This window comes from Aquarana catesbeiana, linkage group LG02, assembly GCF_042186555.1.
Source record: "Aquarana catesbeiana isolate 2022-GZ linkage group LG02, ASM4218655v1, whole genome shotgun sequence".
In the NCBI taxonomy this organism is placed as follows: Eukaryota; Metazoa; Chordata; class Amphibia; order Anura; family Ranidae; genus Aquarana; species Aquarana catesbeiana.
The window spans coordinates 116,885,262-116,904,514 of record NC_133325.1 but is presented as its reverse complement, the minus strand read 5'-3'; the positions used below and the strand labels follow the sequence as shown (position 1 = coordinate 116,904,514).

The 19,253-nt window shown below is 39.2% G+C and overlaps 1 protein-coding gene across 1 annotated transcript in view; it reads right to left on the bottom strand.

Moving 5' to 3' along the window:
- Window positions 1-19,253, bottom strand: part of FLT1 (fms related receptor tyrosine kinase 1) — a 93,815-nt gene that overhangs the window by 14,357 nt on the left and 60,205 nt on the right. Inside the window, exons 11-12 of the mRNA XM_073613377.1 lie at window positions 6,500-6,617; window positions 1,377-1,485 (exon numbers count right to left, since the gene is read on the bottom strand). Of these exons, the coding sequence (XP_073469478.1) occupies window positions 1,377-1,485; window positions 6,500-6,617 (227 nt within the window). The remainder of the gene's footprint in view (window positions 1-1,376; window positions 1,486-6,499; window positions 6,618-19,253) is intronic.

Here is a 19,253-nt window from a genome sequence, read left to right as displayed (position 1 = left end):
CATGATTTAAAATAGTAAAAGACAAAGTAAAAGCGTAACTAATATAACCTTTTTCCCCCAGAGGTCACTATAATACAGAACAAAAGGTTCTTTTAAGTGGGATGTCATGTTTTATAACATGTCCTTGACGTCATTAGCAAGTCACACTTCATTCTGAACAGTTGCTGAAACAGAGGAGGAACATTTTGGACTGGATAGCATTAAAAAAAAGCTCTGGCTTATTACACCTAAACCCAGAGATCAATGTGATGCTTAGCTGCACGGCTGCAATAATGTAAAATGGTTGTATTTACTTAAGTGATTTGAGACTTCCTGTGGAAATAGCTCCCAGGTTTCCTGATGGAAGATGCTGTTTATCTTTGCCAAGCACCACCAGGAATCTCAAAATAAAACGCTGTTTAGTGACATTGGGAAGCCAAGGAGATAAGCTTGTGCTGTTCCTGTTTCACCCTAGGTAATTGCAAACACACCCTCAGTCATGCTGTGTGCCAGCAAATGCATAAGAATGGACAGCTTACAGGTTATTCAGTCTCATGGACTGGACTGTCATCCTATCTGAAATGTTTCTGATGGTGAACAATTCAGGCATGTTTGGAATACCTATCCCATTGTGAATGTCAACTTCTACTACAGTTAGACAGCAACTATAAACAGGCAGTTGCATGGCCACCTACAAGGCTACGTCCTGGAGCACACACAGGGGTAAAGCAAGGCAGTCAAAACATCAATATCCAGCGGAAAACAGCAATTTTGACTCAAAGGAGTGACCTTCAACTGGTAATGTTCACTAGAAAAACATGACAATGTGGGAGACGTGACCCTTGCTTTATTCTATCACTTTTTTTTTCTTAAAGAAAAAATAGAAAAGATTAGTACTGGAGTTGGTCAGAAACTGAAAATATAAACAGGGCCAAAGATAAATCCAAGGGAAAAAACCAAGCTTACTTATCGACCAGCTCACAGACAACCAATTAAACCTGTCTAACAGTATGAGTTAAAAGCAGGGGTTTAGTCTCCACGCATTTGCAAATGCATGCGTAAGCCACAGAGCCTCGCCATGGCACCGTGCTATCTGTGGTACCTAACACTAACTTATAAGTGTCCCCACAGTGGAGGCACATGCATTCTGATGGATAGGTGAGAGCAGGTGGACTGAAGGGGAGCCACCCCTTCTTAAAGGTACAGGAGCACACTAAGCACCCAGCATATAGCTCAATGACAGCAAATGCATATAGCTCAGTGGCAGCAAATATGGAAAGTAAAACAAAAGTTTTGTTAAATATACTTAACATGGTTTGAAATCATTAATGAGAGTTGCGTGATTTTGTTTTTATCAGATAATTTTCAGGATCACACATCTGTTCTTAGACCCTTACCTGAAACCAAAAAGCTTATATCTCTTCTCTCTGTTCCTATTTTATTGGATGCAATGCAGCTGTAAACACCAGATGTTGTAGCATCGTCTATAATAAGAATGCCTGCAGTCTGGAAAAATAGAAAAAAAGACACAATAGAGTATTTTAGCTATAAATAATAAGGCTCATGCACTGAACTGCTCAATTTTTTACATTTTTTTTAAGACCTAAAGGGCATAGTTATTAAGCAGTGAATGTCACATTCCCCAATTACTCACTGCACCTGTATCTTTCTGGTGCTTTCAATTACAGTGATTGATTCATTTGCAGCCAATATTAGTGAATGTCACATTCACTACTTTGTAAGCAGTGCTTAAAAACTATACCGTTCCTCTGGATCAACTATGGGTAAAGGATTGTGTATAAGGAGGCTTTCTATTTTTTTGTATTTTTTGTTCTATTGGTTTAAAGTGTTTGTTACCTGGATGCTTCATATTCCTGATATGTGCTTGCTGTACCATGTACTTGTATGAAAAACTATCCTGTTCTCTTTTTATAGCTTCCTTTGTGAGCAATCCCCACCAGTCCCTCTGCTTTCCTATTAAAAACTGTCCACACTAGACATGAGAGCAAAGCATGGTTAGTTCTCTAGCTATGCTGGGAACTCAATATGCTCTCCTCCAATGATCAGACTTGTCCTAACGCTCCCCTGCTGCACAGCCATTCACTAGTAACCTCAGTCTGCTGCTGATTCTCCTTCCCCATAGCTCTTAACTGAGGAAATGTGATCACTTATAAAAAAGGGAAAAAAGGTATTTATAATGTGTTTTGTTTTTTTTTTTTTTATCTATACACAAATGTTTTGCCTTTCATTTCTATTTTAAACTGAATGGGTTGTTTTACAGGGTGATCGTTTACAATCACTTTAACTTTAAAGACATGTGCCTTTTTTCAACCTGAATAACTATGTAACTATATATGTTGTTGTAAAGGTTTCTTTGTTGAATGTTAACAGTACTAGATGCAACCTATATGAAGAACCTTCATTCCTAAGAGAAAATGGTTAAAAAACATTTGATCAAAAAAGAAAAGTACATTAGGAAAATGTGATGGTACCCCAACAGCAACAACTTTATATATAAAACTCATGTGCGAATGCTAACCTACACAGAATTAATGCAGTTTTAGAGGAAGAATAGCTATGCAATTTTTTTATATAATTTTTTTTTTTAAGATATTTTTTTCTATGTGTTTTAAAGGCAAAAGGAAGTAGGAAAAAATGGACAAAGTATGCTTTTTTACCAACAGTAACCATGTTTTAATAACAGCCAGAGTTATTATAGATATAAATGTACGTATTTTTTGGATATGTGTTCTATTTTTTTATGACATTAAAATGGTGCTTTAGTCAGTGACACATTGGGGTTGATTTACTACAATTGGAGAATGCAATATCTAGTGTAGCTGTGCTTGGTAGTCAATCAGCTTCTAACTTCATCTTGTTCAATTAAAGTGGAAGTCCATGCTAAAACTAAAATCCCTGCATCTAAAGCCACCAACATTCTAACACTAATCTAATCAGCCCGTAAAGAAAAAATCAGTATACATACCTTTTCTGAAGCTGATCCGACCCGATCTCCAGCGATGGAAGCTCTACAGAGGATTCAGCCGACAACAGCTGTGAAATGAATGGGGAGAGACGTCACCCATAGAATTACTATGGGGCTTCCGTTGTTGGACGTGTCCTCTGCTCCTGCCCAAACAGTAAAGCCGTGGCTGACAGCTCAGCGTGAGATCGGGTCGGATCGCCTGCAGAAAAGGTATGTATTCCGATTTCTTCTTTACAGGGCTAGATAGGTTAGTTTTAGAATGCTGGTGGCTATAGATGCAGGGATTTTAGCTTTCGCATGGACTTCCACTTTAAGCTTTGACAAAATTGACAAAATTGGAAGCTGATTGGTTTCTATGCAGAGCTGCACCAAATTTTGCACTCTCCAGTTTTAGCAAATCAACCCCCCTGATTTTACAGAGACCACTGAAGCAGAAAGCTTTGACGGCAGCTCCTGCTTACACATAAGGACTTTAGTGTCTCGTAGAGATTAGCTGGAGGCTTTAGAAAGTCCAAAAGCAGTTGAATTGCCTATTTTTTTTGCGGAAGTTCCTCATCATTACCATTATGATTACTCAATAATTATTGACAGTGCCTTGGAAGCTGAAAGGGAGGGGGGCAGAGAGTCTGTGCAACAGTGTATGCTGTCAGCTATTTGTTAGCAATGTTATAATTTTTAAAGAAAAGACAGGTTTGTTTTAAATGAATAATATAATTGTATTACACCCCCCTGAGTTGTGATTTCTGGCCACATTGATGGAAATCTGGCAGTTGCCACATGTACGCATGAAGGATGCCGATGATGGCCATAGCTACAGAAATTGTGCATAGTAGTCAGAACTAGATGCAGTAAAGGCTTCCACTACAAGAACTGACACTATTACTCATTGAACACAATTACCTCACCCTTACACTTGCAGTTAAATATATACTGTATTACAGCACATTACTTCCTTATAAAGTGGAGGGACCAAGCATGTAACTTTGCAAACATTCAAAAGGTTTGCTGTTTATTGTAGACAGAGACTTGTGATAATATAGAAATGGCACACATTATAACACATTACAACACCTAAGGGTGCACTCAGCTTGTTCTTTAGGCTACTTTCAGACTGGGGCGGACGGGCATCGGCGGTAAAGCGGCGCTATTTTTAGCACCGCTTTACCATCGTTTTAGCTGCGCTATTCGGCCGCTAGTGGGGCCGTTTTAACCCCAGCTAGTGCCCGAAAAAGGGAGAAAACCACCAACAAAGTGCCGCTGCAGCGATGCTGCCCTATTGTTTTTAATGGGCAGGGGCACTTTAGGCTCAGTGTATACACCGCTCCTATAGTACTGCAAAGATGCGGCTGTATCGCCTGTAAAGCGCCTCAGCGTTAAAGTAGCTTTACAGTGGTATCCTGCAAAAAAGCAGCAGGGGATTACTAAGTCTGAAAATAGGCAACATAAATCTGATTATGTAGTAAATTGTATACATGAGGCACATTTAGTTCCATTAAAGGGTCCCAGCAATCAGCTACAATGTATATAAACTTCGGTAACAGACCTAGAGGGTTGATTTACTAAAGGCAAATAGACTGTGCTCTTTGCAAAGTGTAGTTGCACTCTGAAAGTACAGTTGCTCCAGAGCTTAGTAAATGAGTAGAAGGTCTGCTGACTCTCATCATCCAATCATGTGCAAGCAAAAATTCAGGTTTTTTTTTTTTAATTTTCCTTGCACGTGATTGGGTACTCATTGCAAAGTGAAGCTTTACCTCATTTACTAAGCTCTGGAGCAAATGCACTTTACAAAGTACACAGTTTATTTGCCTTTAGTAAATCAACCCCATAGCACCTACACGTGGGCATAAAAGATTGTTCAGAATGGGGTTTCCAAACATTTAACATTATCTGACTGTTCTTATGTGTGCAAAAGGAAAAGGAGCAACAGAGGAAGTTAATTTGTAAGTCATCCACATAGCTACAAAGTACAGCGAGTCTATGTTCAGTTTTTGTTCATTCATGATTACACTGTAACCTACAGACCCCATAGATTTCACAGATGTGGAAGAGAAAAAGGGAAATACATATGCCCATTACAGACAATACACTTCTGGTCACGTATTCACCACATGCTATAATTATCCAGGGTGAGAAGAGTGAGAAGAATATTCCTGATCTGCGACGTGAGAATAAAAATGTTTTGGATATGGGAAGTGAGTCATTAAAGAATAGTGGAAGTTGATATTTTATTAGTGTGTATCAACACTTGACTCAATGATAGCACTCCATTTCTCAATGTGCCTTTGCAAAGTGCTTAGCGGAAATCTTGCTAGAACACTATTGCTGTCATAAACTGATTGAATTCGTCATAATAGGACATGCTTCCTGAACTCCACCTTACAACAGTACAAGTTTTTTTTGATACTTACATGGTAAACACTAAAAAGGTCATGTATTCAAACGCGCACAGCTATATATAAAGTAGTTACATCCAACATCCACATCAATAACACTTTAGACCAGAGAATGTTACAGTTAAAAATTAACTGATATGAATGTTTGAAGTGTTCGCATAAGAACCTTCTTCAGTTTAGACTAAAGGCCAATTAAAGTGGATCTGTCACTTTGTAGGAGACCTAACGTCACAAAAGCAAGGGTACAGAATGCAAAATGTTCCTCACTGAATTTCCATTTTGGATGACAAGTTCTCATCCGGGGGTCTACAAAACCAACTTTTCAGCAAATTAACACTATGAGGTTGAGTAGATGTTCACTTGGCTTAATGAATAAGGGCAACCTGTGTTCATTTCAGTCATTGGCTAGGCAGAATCCTGTATTTGATTGCATATTAAAAGCACAGTTTTTCTTTGTTAACTTCTGAACATTCTCTACTCCCTTTGCAATTCAAAGTCAGTATGTCACCACTACCAAAACAGATATCAACAAAATGTAACCTTAATTTTAGAGACTAAAGTAACCTATACAATTTGGACTGACAATTCATGACCTAAAGGTAGCTATGCCAATAGTTGTGATACCTACAGCCTTAATCAGTTATAGTTATCCCAATGTTAAAGTCATTTTTACAGATTTACAAGGGGTGTTATCCATTTTGCAAGGGCATTACAGGTGTGTGAGCCTGTAGCAATCAGCACCAAGGCTTCAAAGAGACCTGTACTATGGAACAAACATTTGCACAAGTGGAAATATGCTTTAAGCATAACATACTACGATCTCAATGCAGCAGGACTAACTTACTTATTTACTGTATGTAAGTGGGTTAGCCAATGAAAAAGAACAAGTTCATTTATTCCCATATACCAAGAGCTACAACCTCCCTGGCTCTCCTGAAATGTTGTGTTCAGCAGCATGCATATCTGATTTTTTTGGTGAACATGTTGTACTTCTTTAAAATGGATTAATCTAACAGCATATAACTTACAGACTGGTTGTTTAGACAGTTTTTGCCTGGAAACAAGATATGGAATGAAGCCTCCCTCTTAGTGAACTCTCTTTGCATGTTGACCTACAAATAATTGAAATTTAAAATGTTACCTTGTTTCTTCCTTGAATTGTGTGGACCCGTTCTGTGATACTGTAAACCTTGTTGTCTATACTACTATTATGTTTCCCTACGATTACAGGGACAGCATTTTCAGGTTGGAGATCACACCTGTACAAGGGAAAACAATACAAATATTTTTATTACACTGAAACAATTTTGTAGCAGCATATGAATTATACATTATTCAGTGTGTAATTTCTTATCTAATACATTTCACATTTATAACAGGACTTTATGATATTTCCTATATTTTTATATATTGCATGGTAACATAGCATTGTCAGCTCATCTTCAATATTTATAGCTGGGGTTCCATACTGCAGTTTTCTGTAAGATTCTTCTTGACCTCATTTGCCAAAATTGGAATGGAATAAGACCCAACTGTTGTCTCCTAATATTACGATTTCAATCAGCACCAGAATACAAATGCAGAAGGAACACATTCTGACGGGTGACAATGAAGTATCACGATACATAACAAAATCTGCTGCTCATAATACAACTTAATAATTAAGGTATGATTACACTAAGCACATGCAAACCATACTGAATAGTCAACAGTAAACTTTATTAAGTGTAAAGAAATTATATACAGTTCAGAGTAGGGCTGGTGGTAGCCTAGAAGCAATAGCATACATTGGCATTGGAAAACCTAGTCTTTTATGGGGAGCAATATGTAATAAAGGACAAGGAACACTGGGGTAGATTTACTAAAACTGGTGCACTCAGAAACTGGTGCAGCTGTGTATGGTAGCCAATCAGCTTCTAACCTTAGCTTGTTCAATTATGGTTTGGCAATAAAACCTGGAAGCTGATTGGCTTCTATGCAGAAATAAGCCTGATTTTGCACTCTCCAGCTTTAGTAAATAAACCCCACGGTCTCTGTTGCTCCTAAATACACAGGAAAGTAATGGACTTGGTGGAACCTATATGGAAATTCCCCTAATGATGCCATAGGGAATCACATGGAAACACACCGTGACCATGAAGGGCCAGAGTTTTGTTTTACATATGAATGGAACGGCTGTCCTTTCCAGCACTAACATCAAATCATTAGTCAGCATCTAAACAAGGTCTATTTCAGAACATGTCAGAGAGTGTCGGACACTGCTAACAAGCTTCCAGCAATTAGCATTTTTATATTAGACTTCATTCTACAGCTCAGGGTTTTTTTTGTCATCTACCTGATTATTTGTACATTATTGTGTTTATTCATAAAATTTAGAGATTAAAAAAAATGTTTACAGAAGGACTCAATGGGAGTTGACGTTATAAAAGTAAATAGAATGTCCTTTAGTTTATGTATTACAAGTATTTATATAGCGCTGACAATTTACAGAGCACTTTATATTATATATAGTACATTCACACCAGTCCCTGCCTTCAAGGAGCTTACATTCTAGGGTTCTTAACTCACATTCATACACATACTAGGGCCAATAACCTACTAGCATGTCTGTAGAGTGTGCAGGCACAGAGAGAACTTCCAAACTCCAAGCAGGTAGTGCCATAATTGGGATTCAGACTGACAACCCTAGTGCTGCATATTGGAAGTACTAATTGCTTAGCCACTGTGCTGCTAAGCTGTTGTCACTAGGAATACCCAAATCATTGAAGAATTAAACAAATTGAAAACAGGATTTCAACTTGCACATAACTGGGTGATTGCAGTAAACACGATTTTACCTTATCCACTGACTAAAAAAGCATATACTTTGATAAGTGAATGTTTTCCATTCCTTTAGTATATTGATCCCATTACCAACTCTTTAATCATTTTATGAGTAACACTGAAAGAGAATGCATGGCTGTGATGCCTGTATCTTCCATATGCACCTGGTGCCCTCTACTGTATGATGGGCCCACATTGGAGCAACAATGGGGGCACTGGAACCAACTCAAACTGCCATTGCTGTGTCCAACAGTTCTTAAACCACTGCTGGTGTGCTCATGACAAGTCTATGAGGTCATAAATAATCAACCACGTCATCCTGCAGGAGTAAGTTGAATAAAAATGTGGAAGTCCGGTCAAGAGGTCATTTGAACATACAGAGACGTATGAACCCCTAAAGTTCTTTCACAGTTTTTTCATGTGCGTGCAGTAATGTGTACCTAAACCTAAGAATAACAATATAATAAATTGCAGTTTTAGTTACTAGTCTATAGATGTGGTGGCCTCATTAGTTTTCCTTTTTTCCCTGGATTGTTTTACTTATTTTCACCTGGTAATTTTTCCAGTAATATTTTCAGTGTCCTAGATTGACAATAGTCACTCACTTTACTGAGGAGCATCATTGTCACCCTAGGACGGAAAGGACTACAGAACACCTCTAGCTTTGCTCATGACCATAACATAATTGTGAAGGTATTCTGTAGTTCAAAATGGTGATCTGGGTCAGGCGAGTAATGCCGCATACACACGAGCGGACTTTTCGACTGGACTGGCTCGACGAACCGAGTCCGGCGGACAATTTGACCATGTGTGGGCTTCATCGGACCTGCAGCGGACTTTTTCGGTCGAAAATCTGACGGACTTTAGATTTGGAACATGTTTCAAATCTTTCCGACGGACTCGAGTCCGATGGACAAAAACCAACGCTAGGCCAGCTATTGGCTACTGGCTATCAACTTCCTTGTTTTAGTCCGGTCGTACGTCATCACAAATCCGTCGGACTTTGGTGTGATCGTGTGTAGGCAAGTCCGTTCGTTGGGAAAGTCCATCGGAAGTCCACTGAAAGTCCGTCGGATAGACCGTCGGACCAGTCCGGTCGAAAAGTCCGCCCGTGTGTACGCTGCATAAGACTTCTTGGGATTACAGTGCAGTAGAAGTGCTGTGTCATCAGCTCAATACAGGAAGTTACAAGCTTACTCATTTCTGGCAGGATCAACAGATATTTTTTTTGCGCATATTAAACAAATATAACTAAACACTTCCATTGGTATTTTTAACAGACCCCAAGGGAACAAATAAATGACATTTATTGTTAGGGTCTATATACAATTTATAGCATGCTTTCACCACATAAGTGTGTTTCAAGTTCAAGATTATAGATTTTCCATGGCACTGATACACTAAAAATGCACAAAACCCATAATGCATTATGGATTATCTAGAAAAAGGAAAGATTAATTCAGTTCTTGCAGCTTAAGCTACTGAGCTGGACAAAGAATATGATATTTTTCAACAGGCAGTATGGAGGTAACATCTCAACCTAGGAAATATAACTTACAGTAGCATCAATGTGAAAAAGGGCTAAAAAGAACAAAATATTTGTAAAACATTTGTTTTTTTTACTCCTAACCATATTAAAGAAAAAATATGCATAAAACTACTTCACATCCCGATTAAAATCACTACACTAGTTACTGCAGATCCTTCTTGCACTGCACCCTGGCTTATTGCACCGAGCAGTCTAAGTTCGTGGATTGTATCCCTCCGGAAAGTTCTTTCTGGGTTAAGAGCACTTTGAAGGAGCAGGGGGGAGTAACACATTTTGGGATTATTTATTCTTAACTTTCCTGCAGTCTGTCCTTGACCATACTTTGGTGTTTTTCTTTCTGTTTGCTATGAATAAGGAGGAATAGACTTTAACAGAAGTCATCATTTCTATTTTAATATTATAAACCAAAAAGGAGGTGAGGGGGAGGAAGAAAGCCATAAATCTGGCAGCGCACAGTAGCAGGAAGCTGAGAACCCCTGCAATTATGTTTTCAAAGATCTTAAAGCAATTCCACGCTTCCACCAGGAATTCCATTGTTAACCATTTGTGACCAAGAACATCTTGAATGCCCCTTCTATTATATCTCCTTTCCAGAATATCTCAATATGCGTACTTATTTAACTGATTTCACTTCACGGTATACTTCACACTATACATCACTGGCTGCATAAAAACTGGTTCTTATTTATTTGCTGAGGGTGATCTGAATCACCTTCGACCCCAGAAACAGAGATTCCAAAATTCCATGAACAATGAGAAAACGAGGTGCAGCATGATGTCAGCCTAAAAATCTAGTTTTCCATATTCCAGAATTTAAGGAGGAAATAAGAGCCAGCATGGACAAAAACAAAGTCCTCTGACTAGTCTGTTTAAATTGGGTATTTGATTTGGCCACAGCAAACACAAACTGACCTTTAACTTCAAAGTAGAAACATCTTTAAAGCAATGAGTTTCCTGGCTTCTTTAAGCTCTGGTGTCTTTTCAAGGCTTATTGATCCAGCTCAGTTGCTTGAGCATCTATTGATGGGACACTGGCATGGTGGGTTTGGGGTAAATGACCCTTTCCCCCTCTATTAAAGTGTTTCTGCCTAATCTGAAGCTTTCAGCATGTGGCTGCTGCAAATGGTTGGGCTACTGATTAAAAAATGTATGCCTGGGGATCATCTGAAGCCTCCTGGTACATTCAGTGAAAGCAGAGTTGATGGGGCAGTCAAAGCGATGTTTTTAAGGTTTGATGAAAGGCTCAAAAGACAGTAGCCTATGGGATACAAAATACTCTGTAGCTACATCTCTACACAAATTTGATTTTGCTTATCCTATTTTCCTGGGTTTCTGACACCTCTCATCAGAGAAATATATGGACTGCAATTATTGACCCCCTGACTCCCCGACCCCCTGACCCACTGACTTCAGTGATGTCAGAATGCCTGATCTACTGTATATACAGTGCCTTGCAAAAGTATTCACCCCCTTGGCATTTTTCATGTTTTGTTGCCTCACAACCTGGAATTAACATGGATTGTTTGAGGATTTGCATCATTTAATTTACAGAACATGCCCACAACTTTGAAGATGTTTTTTTATTGTGAAGCAAACAACAAATAGAACAAAATAACAGAAAAAGTCAATGTGCATTACTATTCACCCCCCTAAAGTCAATACTTTGTAGAGCCACCTTTTGCGGCTATCACAGCTCCAAGTCGCTTTGGATAAGTCTCTATGAGCTTGCCACATCTTACCACTGGGATTTTTGCCCATTCCTCCTTGCAAAACTGCTCCAGCTCCTTCAAGTTGGATGGTTTGCGTTTCTGAACAGCAATCTTTAAGTCTGACCACAGATTTTCTATTGGATTGAGGTCTGGGCTTTGACTAGGCCATTCCAACACATTTACATGTTTCCCCTTAAACCACTCAAGTGTTTCTTTAGCAGTGTGTTTGGGGTCATTGTCCTGCTGGAAGGTAAACCTCCGTCCTATCCTCAAATCACACACAGAGTGGTACAGGTTTTGCTCAAGTATATCCCTGTATTTAGCACCATCCATCTTTCCCTCAACTCTGACCAGTTTCCCAGTCCCGACTGCTGAAAAACATCCCCACAGCATGATGCTGCCTCCACCATGTTTCACTGTGGGGATGGTGTTCTTTGGGTGATGTGATGTGTTGGGTTTGCGCCAGACATAGCATTTTCTTTGATGACCAAAAAGTTCAATTTTAGTCTCATCAGACCAGAGCACCTTCCTCCATACAATTTGGGAGTCTCCCACATGCCTTTTCGCAAACTCAAAACGTGCCTTTTTTTTTTTTTTTTTTTGCTGAAAGTAATGGCTTATTGTCGTCCTGTGTACAGATACTCCAGTCTCTGCTGTGGAACTCTGCAGCTCCTCCAGGGTTACCTTAGGTCTCTGTGCTGCCTCTCTGATTAATGCTCTCCTTGCCCGGTCCATGAGTTTTGGTGTGCGGCCATCTCTTGGCAGGTTTGCGGTTTTGCCATATTCTTTCCATTTGGTTCTGATAGATTTGATAGTTCTCCTAGGGATCATCAAAGATTTCGATATTTTTTTATAACCTAACCCTGACTTGTACTTCTCAACAACATTGTCCCTTACTTGTTTGGAGAGTTCCTTGGTCTTCATGGCAGTGTTTGGTCAGTGGTGCCTCTTGCTTAGGTGTTGCAGCCTCTGGGGCCTTTCAAAAAGGTGTGTGTATATGTAATGACAGATCATGTGACACTTAGATTGCACACAAGTGGACATCATTTCACTAATTATGTGACTTCTGAAGGTAATTGGTTGCACCAGAGCTTTTTATGGGCTTCATAACAAAGGGGGTGAATACATACGCACATGCCAATTATCTGTTTTTTATTTCTGAAAAATAGTTTTATGTATATATTTTTCAAATTTTACTTTACCAACTTAGTCTATTGTGTTCTGATCCATCACATATAATTCTGATTAAAAAAAACATTGAACTAAAGGCTGCAATGTAACAAAATAGGTAAAAATCCAAGGGGGGTGAATAATTTTGCAAGGCTCGAAGGGGTTAATGCTGACTTGCAGGAGATGGGGGGTATAGCTGGGACCCTTAAGAATACATAAAGCTTTTAAGGAAGTAAATTGTGCCATGTTTGAAGATGCAAAGATAACAGCAGTGCTGGGAACAGTCTTGTATAGGGGAGGAAGCCAAACAAGAAGAGGAAAGCAGCGTACGCTCCTGATTTCGCACAGGAAACTCGGAACACCTCCTGCCAAAGGGAGATAAGACGGCTCCCATGGCCTATTCTGGACCAGGCCACTGTTATCAACCTTTTGCTGCTAGACTGTCCTCGGTCTCCTCTCTCTCCCCGTGTTCTTAGCCATTTTTAAAAAGCTTCTGCTGCCATTGCTGAACGGCGTGCCAAACACAATAGAGTGGTATAATTATAACTGCTGAATGAAACAAAGTTTCCGGGGCAAGCGTGTACTTCATGTCACTCATATACAGTACCCATGGGCTGTTACAAATGAGCCTTCTGATGGAACAGTGGTGAATAGTAAACAGCGGCACAGTACTGAACACACTCCGATCATTTCCTTTCATAGAACTTCCTCAGTGTCAAGCCAAAGATATATTCATTTAAAGAGAACCTGTCATGAATACTAATGCTTTCCGTTTATTACTTAATAGCCAATGCACAAATGTGCTACGATATCCTATTTTGTAATAGTATCATCGGTAGCTGCTATATTGTAATATTGCTTCAAAACAAACCTGTGAGGGCAGAGAAATGGGAGCTGTGATTCATGACTTATTTGTAAAAGTTGCATATGGCAGGTGGTCTCTCTCATTATGTGGAAGGCATCTAAAAAAGTAGGTAATGTCATCATTGCATTGTTTGCTTCAATCACCAATCAAGAGAAAATCTTTTTTTTTTAATTTATTTGCACATGATTGGATATTCCATGTGATTAAAGTTTAACCTTCACTAAGCTAAGTCAATGTTCATTGTAAAGCAAACATTTTCTGTCCCTATTATTATTATACAGGATTTACATAGCGCCAACAGTTTGCGCAGCGCTTTACAAGCCTATAGTAAATGACTCCAGTGGCTTGGAACACACATGCAGGATGCAGGTTCAGACTGTTCCTTCCTACTCTTTCCTTTGCAGAGGTTCCAATAAGATTTTAGTTTACTAAGGTCAGGATCACATAAACATAATTTAAAGCTATCTATAAAGGGGTTATTGCATTGCACAAATTGCCATTTTACATAAACACTTAGCATACCTCCCAACTTTTTGAGATGGGAATGAGGGACACCTATCAGCAAAAGTATGCAGGCATAGGACACACACCCTGCCATGCCCCCTTAAAGGAGAATTGTACAAAAAAAAAAAACAAGATTGGTTAAACCCACAAGTGCTTTTTTACCATTACTAATCCTTTATATTGGCTTTTGGAATTTACAAATGCAGCAATTTAGAAATTGGATGAGAGGTTTAGCTCTGGAAAACACTTTTTGATAGATAAAAAGTGCATTTTACATACATCTATATAGATCAGACCAAAATGAGGGACAAATGAGGAGGAATGAGGGACAGGGACATTGAGCCAAATCAGGGACAGTCCCTCGAAATCAGGGACAGTTGGGAGCTATGCAGTTAGTAGCAGTGCAAACTCAAAGCAACCAGCCAGATCACTTAAGAGACCACTAAGGAATTACATTGGCTGTAGTTCATTCTCCTCTGCGAGTCACCAGTATTTATTGACAATAAATATATTATATAAGCATGGCAAAGTAACAGGGTCTTATATAACCCCCCCCTACTCAGTAATTCAGCTGGGTCACTGGGAAAGAGCAGTGAATGCTCCAGACCAATTGTTGGAGCTCACACGGGGCTACTGACAGCTAAATCGTGTGATAGGGGAGTGGATGAAAGCTAATTAATTTCTGCTAAGGAGGGGGGGGGGGGGAATTAAAGTGTATGTATAGGCCAAGCTTTTTTTGGTTTTGGAAAGAGTAGGGAAGGATTAAAACCCCTTCCAGTGTATGTTCACTGTCTATGAACTGGTGTGGGAGAAAGCATCAGAACCAGAGCACCCATTGTGGATTTTATTACAAGCCTGCAAAGGACTTACACTGATTTTGAACATTGCATTATCTGCTTTTACCAGTAGAATGTTAGAAGAAGTCTTTCAGAATGTCCCCATTGGAAGATTTCCTCTTACCTCTTATTCCGGGGATAGCTCTGAAATTTTGGGTTTCCCCTCACTTTTTCAATGACAATGGTCACTAATACAAATAGAAGGGTGAATCGCCCTAATTAAAACACAGACAGCAATAAAAGCTTGACATGGGTTCTAACCCCCCCACACTCTACCCAAAAAAAAAAAAGTTTTGCCTATATATAAACTTTAAGTTTTCTGCATTAGCAGCATTAGCAAAGGAAATGTTCACATTAATCCTGATAGTCAAGATTTCCACGTTGCATGTGTAAGTCAGTATATTATATTGCAGTGTAATATTAGCTTTTTTTTATCCAGTAAGCCTAAAAACATTAAATCACATGCAGGACAAGTAAAAAAGAAAGGAAACTCTGATTTTATATTTGAAGCAAAGAGAGATTCAACGTCTTATTCAATTCCCTTGTGTTTGGATCATCGTGCGCCTTGTATTATATATTCCCGCTTTATGTAAGCTCTTCCCAGCCATTACTTTATGAGAAGATACATCAAGTGAGTACATATTCAGTGTTCATAGATGCTGGATAACTGAAGACTGATTAACTATCGAATACTAAAAAGGTTTTAAGCTCATCTAGAGTTCTCATATAAGAAATGTAATGTCTTTTATGATTGACTCTCAAAGTATCCAATATAACCAATCGCAATGATCAACGCTCACATATTGCAATAAAAATCCTTAGGCTTCGCTCACACTAGCCTTCTTTGTAGTAATGAGCTAAGGTTCAGGTTGAACTGGCATGAAGCGGTCACATGCTAGGAGGGCACTGGCCCAATCAGTTGTGGCTGGGGAATTCCCCACCTCGCAGTTTCATGTGAAAAAGGAACAAAGATGCTGCTGACATCATTGACTTAATATGGCCACATGGCCATGATTGGTTATTGACATTGTCTAACTATGGCCATGTGGCCTCATAGGTCAATAAACTATATCACTCCCAGATCAAGTTCTCATGTGTTTAAATGTAATTGCCTTTACACACACTTATGTGTTGAGAGGCATTCAGAGTATATGATCTGCCCCTGTACACACACATTTCTATTGGCAGCTAAACTGAATGCACATAAAATGCAAGTAAATACACAGTGTGAAATCATTACAAGCATTTATATGCATTTAGAAATATCATACAAATGCATGCATGCCACTGCCAGGGTGAATGAGACTATAGGACTAGATAAAACTGTACATATGACAGCATTCCATAGATTTCTCAAACTGTTATCTACCAGTGATTAGTTACTATGAAGAAATAAAGGCAGTTCTTACTTCAGGCCTTTTGTGGTAAGCCAATCAGTTTGCAGATCAAACGCTATTATTTGAGATGCGGTGCCACGCTCTGCAGCATACGTCTGTAATTTCTCTGTTACATGCTATTATTTGAGAATCATGACCGCTTGAATTCCCGAATTGTGTGTTAGGATATTTTTGATCACCAGACATGAGAGACATAAGGGTTGATTTACTAAAACTGGAGAGTACAAAATCTGGTGCAGCTGTGCATGATAGTCAATCGGCTTCTAACTTCAGCTTGTTCATTTTAGCTTTGACAAAAAAACCTGGAAGCTAATTTGTATAGTTTGTTTGTGTAGTTTGTGTAGTTTCTATGCAGAGTTGCACCAGATTTTGCACTCTCCAGTTTTGGTAAATGAACCCCATAAAGTCCCTGTAAATAGTAAAAAAAAATCTGCCCAGTCAATACAGAAGATGCTTTATGCAATGGTGTTGATTTACTAAAGAAGCAGAGACTGCTTAGCAAAGTTTATAATTTATACATTTTTTAAAAGAAAATTTACAAAGCATTATTTAGCTTGCAAATGATTGGATGAGCACAACTTCATTTAACCTCTTAACCACTTACGGACCGCCCGCTGTCATTATACGACGGTACTTTGAAGAGGGATATGGTTGTTATGGCAGCAGCTAGCTACCATAACCCCGGTATCCTCTTCTTCAGCGGGCGGTCCGCTTTCAGATAAAAGTAGTCTCTGTTGCGAATTCGCTGCGAGATAACTTTTATCTCCCCCCGTCTCTTTTATCCCCCCCTCTCCCTCCCGCCACGCTCCGGTGCCCTCCGCCACTTACCGGAGCCGCCCGCAGCAGCTGAGTGAGGGGAAGATGACCCCCACCCGTCTCCATACCATTGCAGGGCGGAATCATTGTCAAAACGTCATTTCCTCCCATAGCTCTTAAAGCAACATATTTGTTTTTATTTTTTTTAAACAAGATTTTTTTTTTATTGCATTTTAGTGTAAATATGAGATCTGAGGTCTTTTTGACCCCAGATCGCATATTCAAGAGGTCCTGTCATGCAATTTTTTTGAAAAGAACAGTGTAAAAATAATAAATAAATGGTAAAATAAATAATAATAATAATTAAAAAAAAAAAAAAAAAAATGTAAACGCGCCCCATCCCGCCGAGCTCGCGTGCAGAAGGGAACACATACATGAGCAGCGCCTATGGAGATATTTAACGGTAAAAGTTTGTCACCATGTACCTAGTATGTGATCTGACACTTCCAGGTCTGGGGCACACGTGCATGCCGCAGGCAACCCGCTCCCGCTGTGTTTGGACACAGCAGGAGCCAATCAGAGGGTCCGGTGGACCCGATGTCCGCTGGGACCCGCCGTCCGCCAGGACCCGCTGATCGTTCCAGAGATTAGCGGAATGGCAGTCTGCCTGTTTAAACAAGGCAGATCGCTGTTCCTTAGAGAAGGGAAGACTGAGGTCTTATGTTTCTGCTAAGCACTTCCCAGTATTTCCCACAGTACAAGCACGCCTCCAACAGTTAGAAATCGCCTCTGATGTTAACCCCTTCCCTGCCAGTGTCATTAGTGCAGTGATTTGTCCACCGCAATGTCGCTGTCCCGCTAAAAATCGCTGATCGCCACCATTACTAGTTACAAAAAAATAAAATAAATATAAATTCCATAAATCTACCCCATAGTTTGTAGACACTATAACTTTTGTGCAAACCAATCAATATACACTTTTTTTTTACCAAAAATATGTAGCAGAATACATATTGGCCTAAATTGATGAAGAAATTAGATTTTTTAAATTTTTTTATTGGATGTGTTTTATAGCAAAAAGTAAAAAATATAGTTTTTTTCAAAATTGTCGTTCTTTTTTTGTTTATAGCACAAAAAATAAAAACCACAGTGGTGATCAAATACCACCAAAGGAAAGCTCTATTTATGGGAAAAAAAGTACATACATTTTATTTGGGTACAGTGTTGCAGGACTGCGCAATTGTCAATTAAAGTAGCGCAGTGCCGTATTGCAAAAAATGGCCTGGTCATGAAGGAGGGTAAACCTTCAGGAGCTGAAGTTGGTAATTTACTAAGCTTAGGGAATACTGACTTTGCAAAGTGAACATGCATTTTACCAAGTGAACATGCTCTATTCCTTTAGAAAATAACCCCCCCCCCCCCGTGTTTTTACTCCTCTATCTAGCAATACAAATGCAGAGCATAATGACAATTTTAAGCCAATCCAGCAAGCAGTCCTAGAAGGCTATGGCAGAAAACCATAGTCAAGCATCCATGCCATGCCATTTCCTGTTGTTTTCCCCTTTTACTTTTCGCTTATTTGTTTTTTCAAATCTGCAAACTATCTGAAGAATTACCAATTAAGTAATTGCCCGAGTTTTTGGAAATTATTTTCTCATCCACATATAACACATTGAAACCAGATGGTTAAGTATGTAAGAGGGATTTTATATTTCGGGGGGCAGTTCCTGCTTGGATTTAAGGGCTTAGTATTCAATTATAAAGCTTTCTTGCATGGTAGAGAATAACAAATCTTAAGCAGTTCTCTCCATGAGCTATTTTCAACTTGGGACCTCAGATAATTATTCAAAATGAATTACAGGCAAAACAGACAGAACGCTGTCACTCAGGATGGAGCTACTTTTTTTCCTCACTAGAAGTACAACTTTAATGAAAAAAAAGATGTGGACTGGCATTGTTTTATGAACATGCTAGTTACCTGGCTGTTATGTTGACCTCCTTGTTTTAATACCCAGAGTCTCTGACCCTTGGGAGAGTCTGGGCCCATATACATGCAAATGCACATGCGTTACCATGCACTATGATGGCATTAACATGCTTTGCATTAGGACAGCCTTTGAAATCGATGGGCTGCCAATGCACCAAAACATGCCAAAATTCTGATGTGCCACAAACTTTTTAACACAAAATACACTGGTGTGCTGCTGTATGTTGCAACGGGCTGTAACACATATGCATTGCCTTAGTGTGTTGGAGTGACATTTAAAATGAATTCAACGCAGCAAT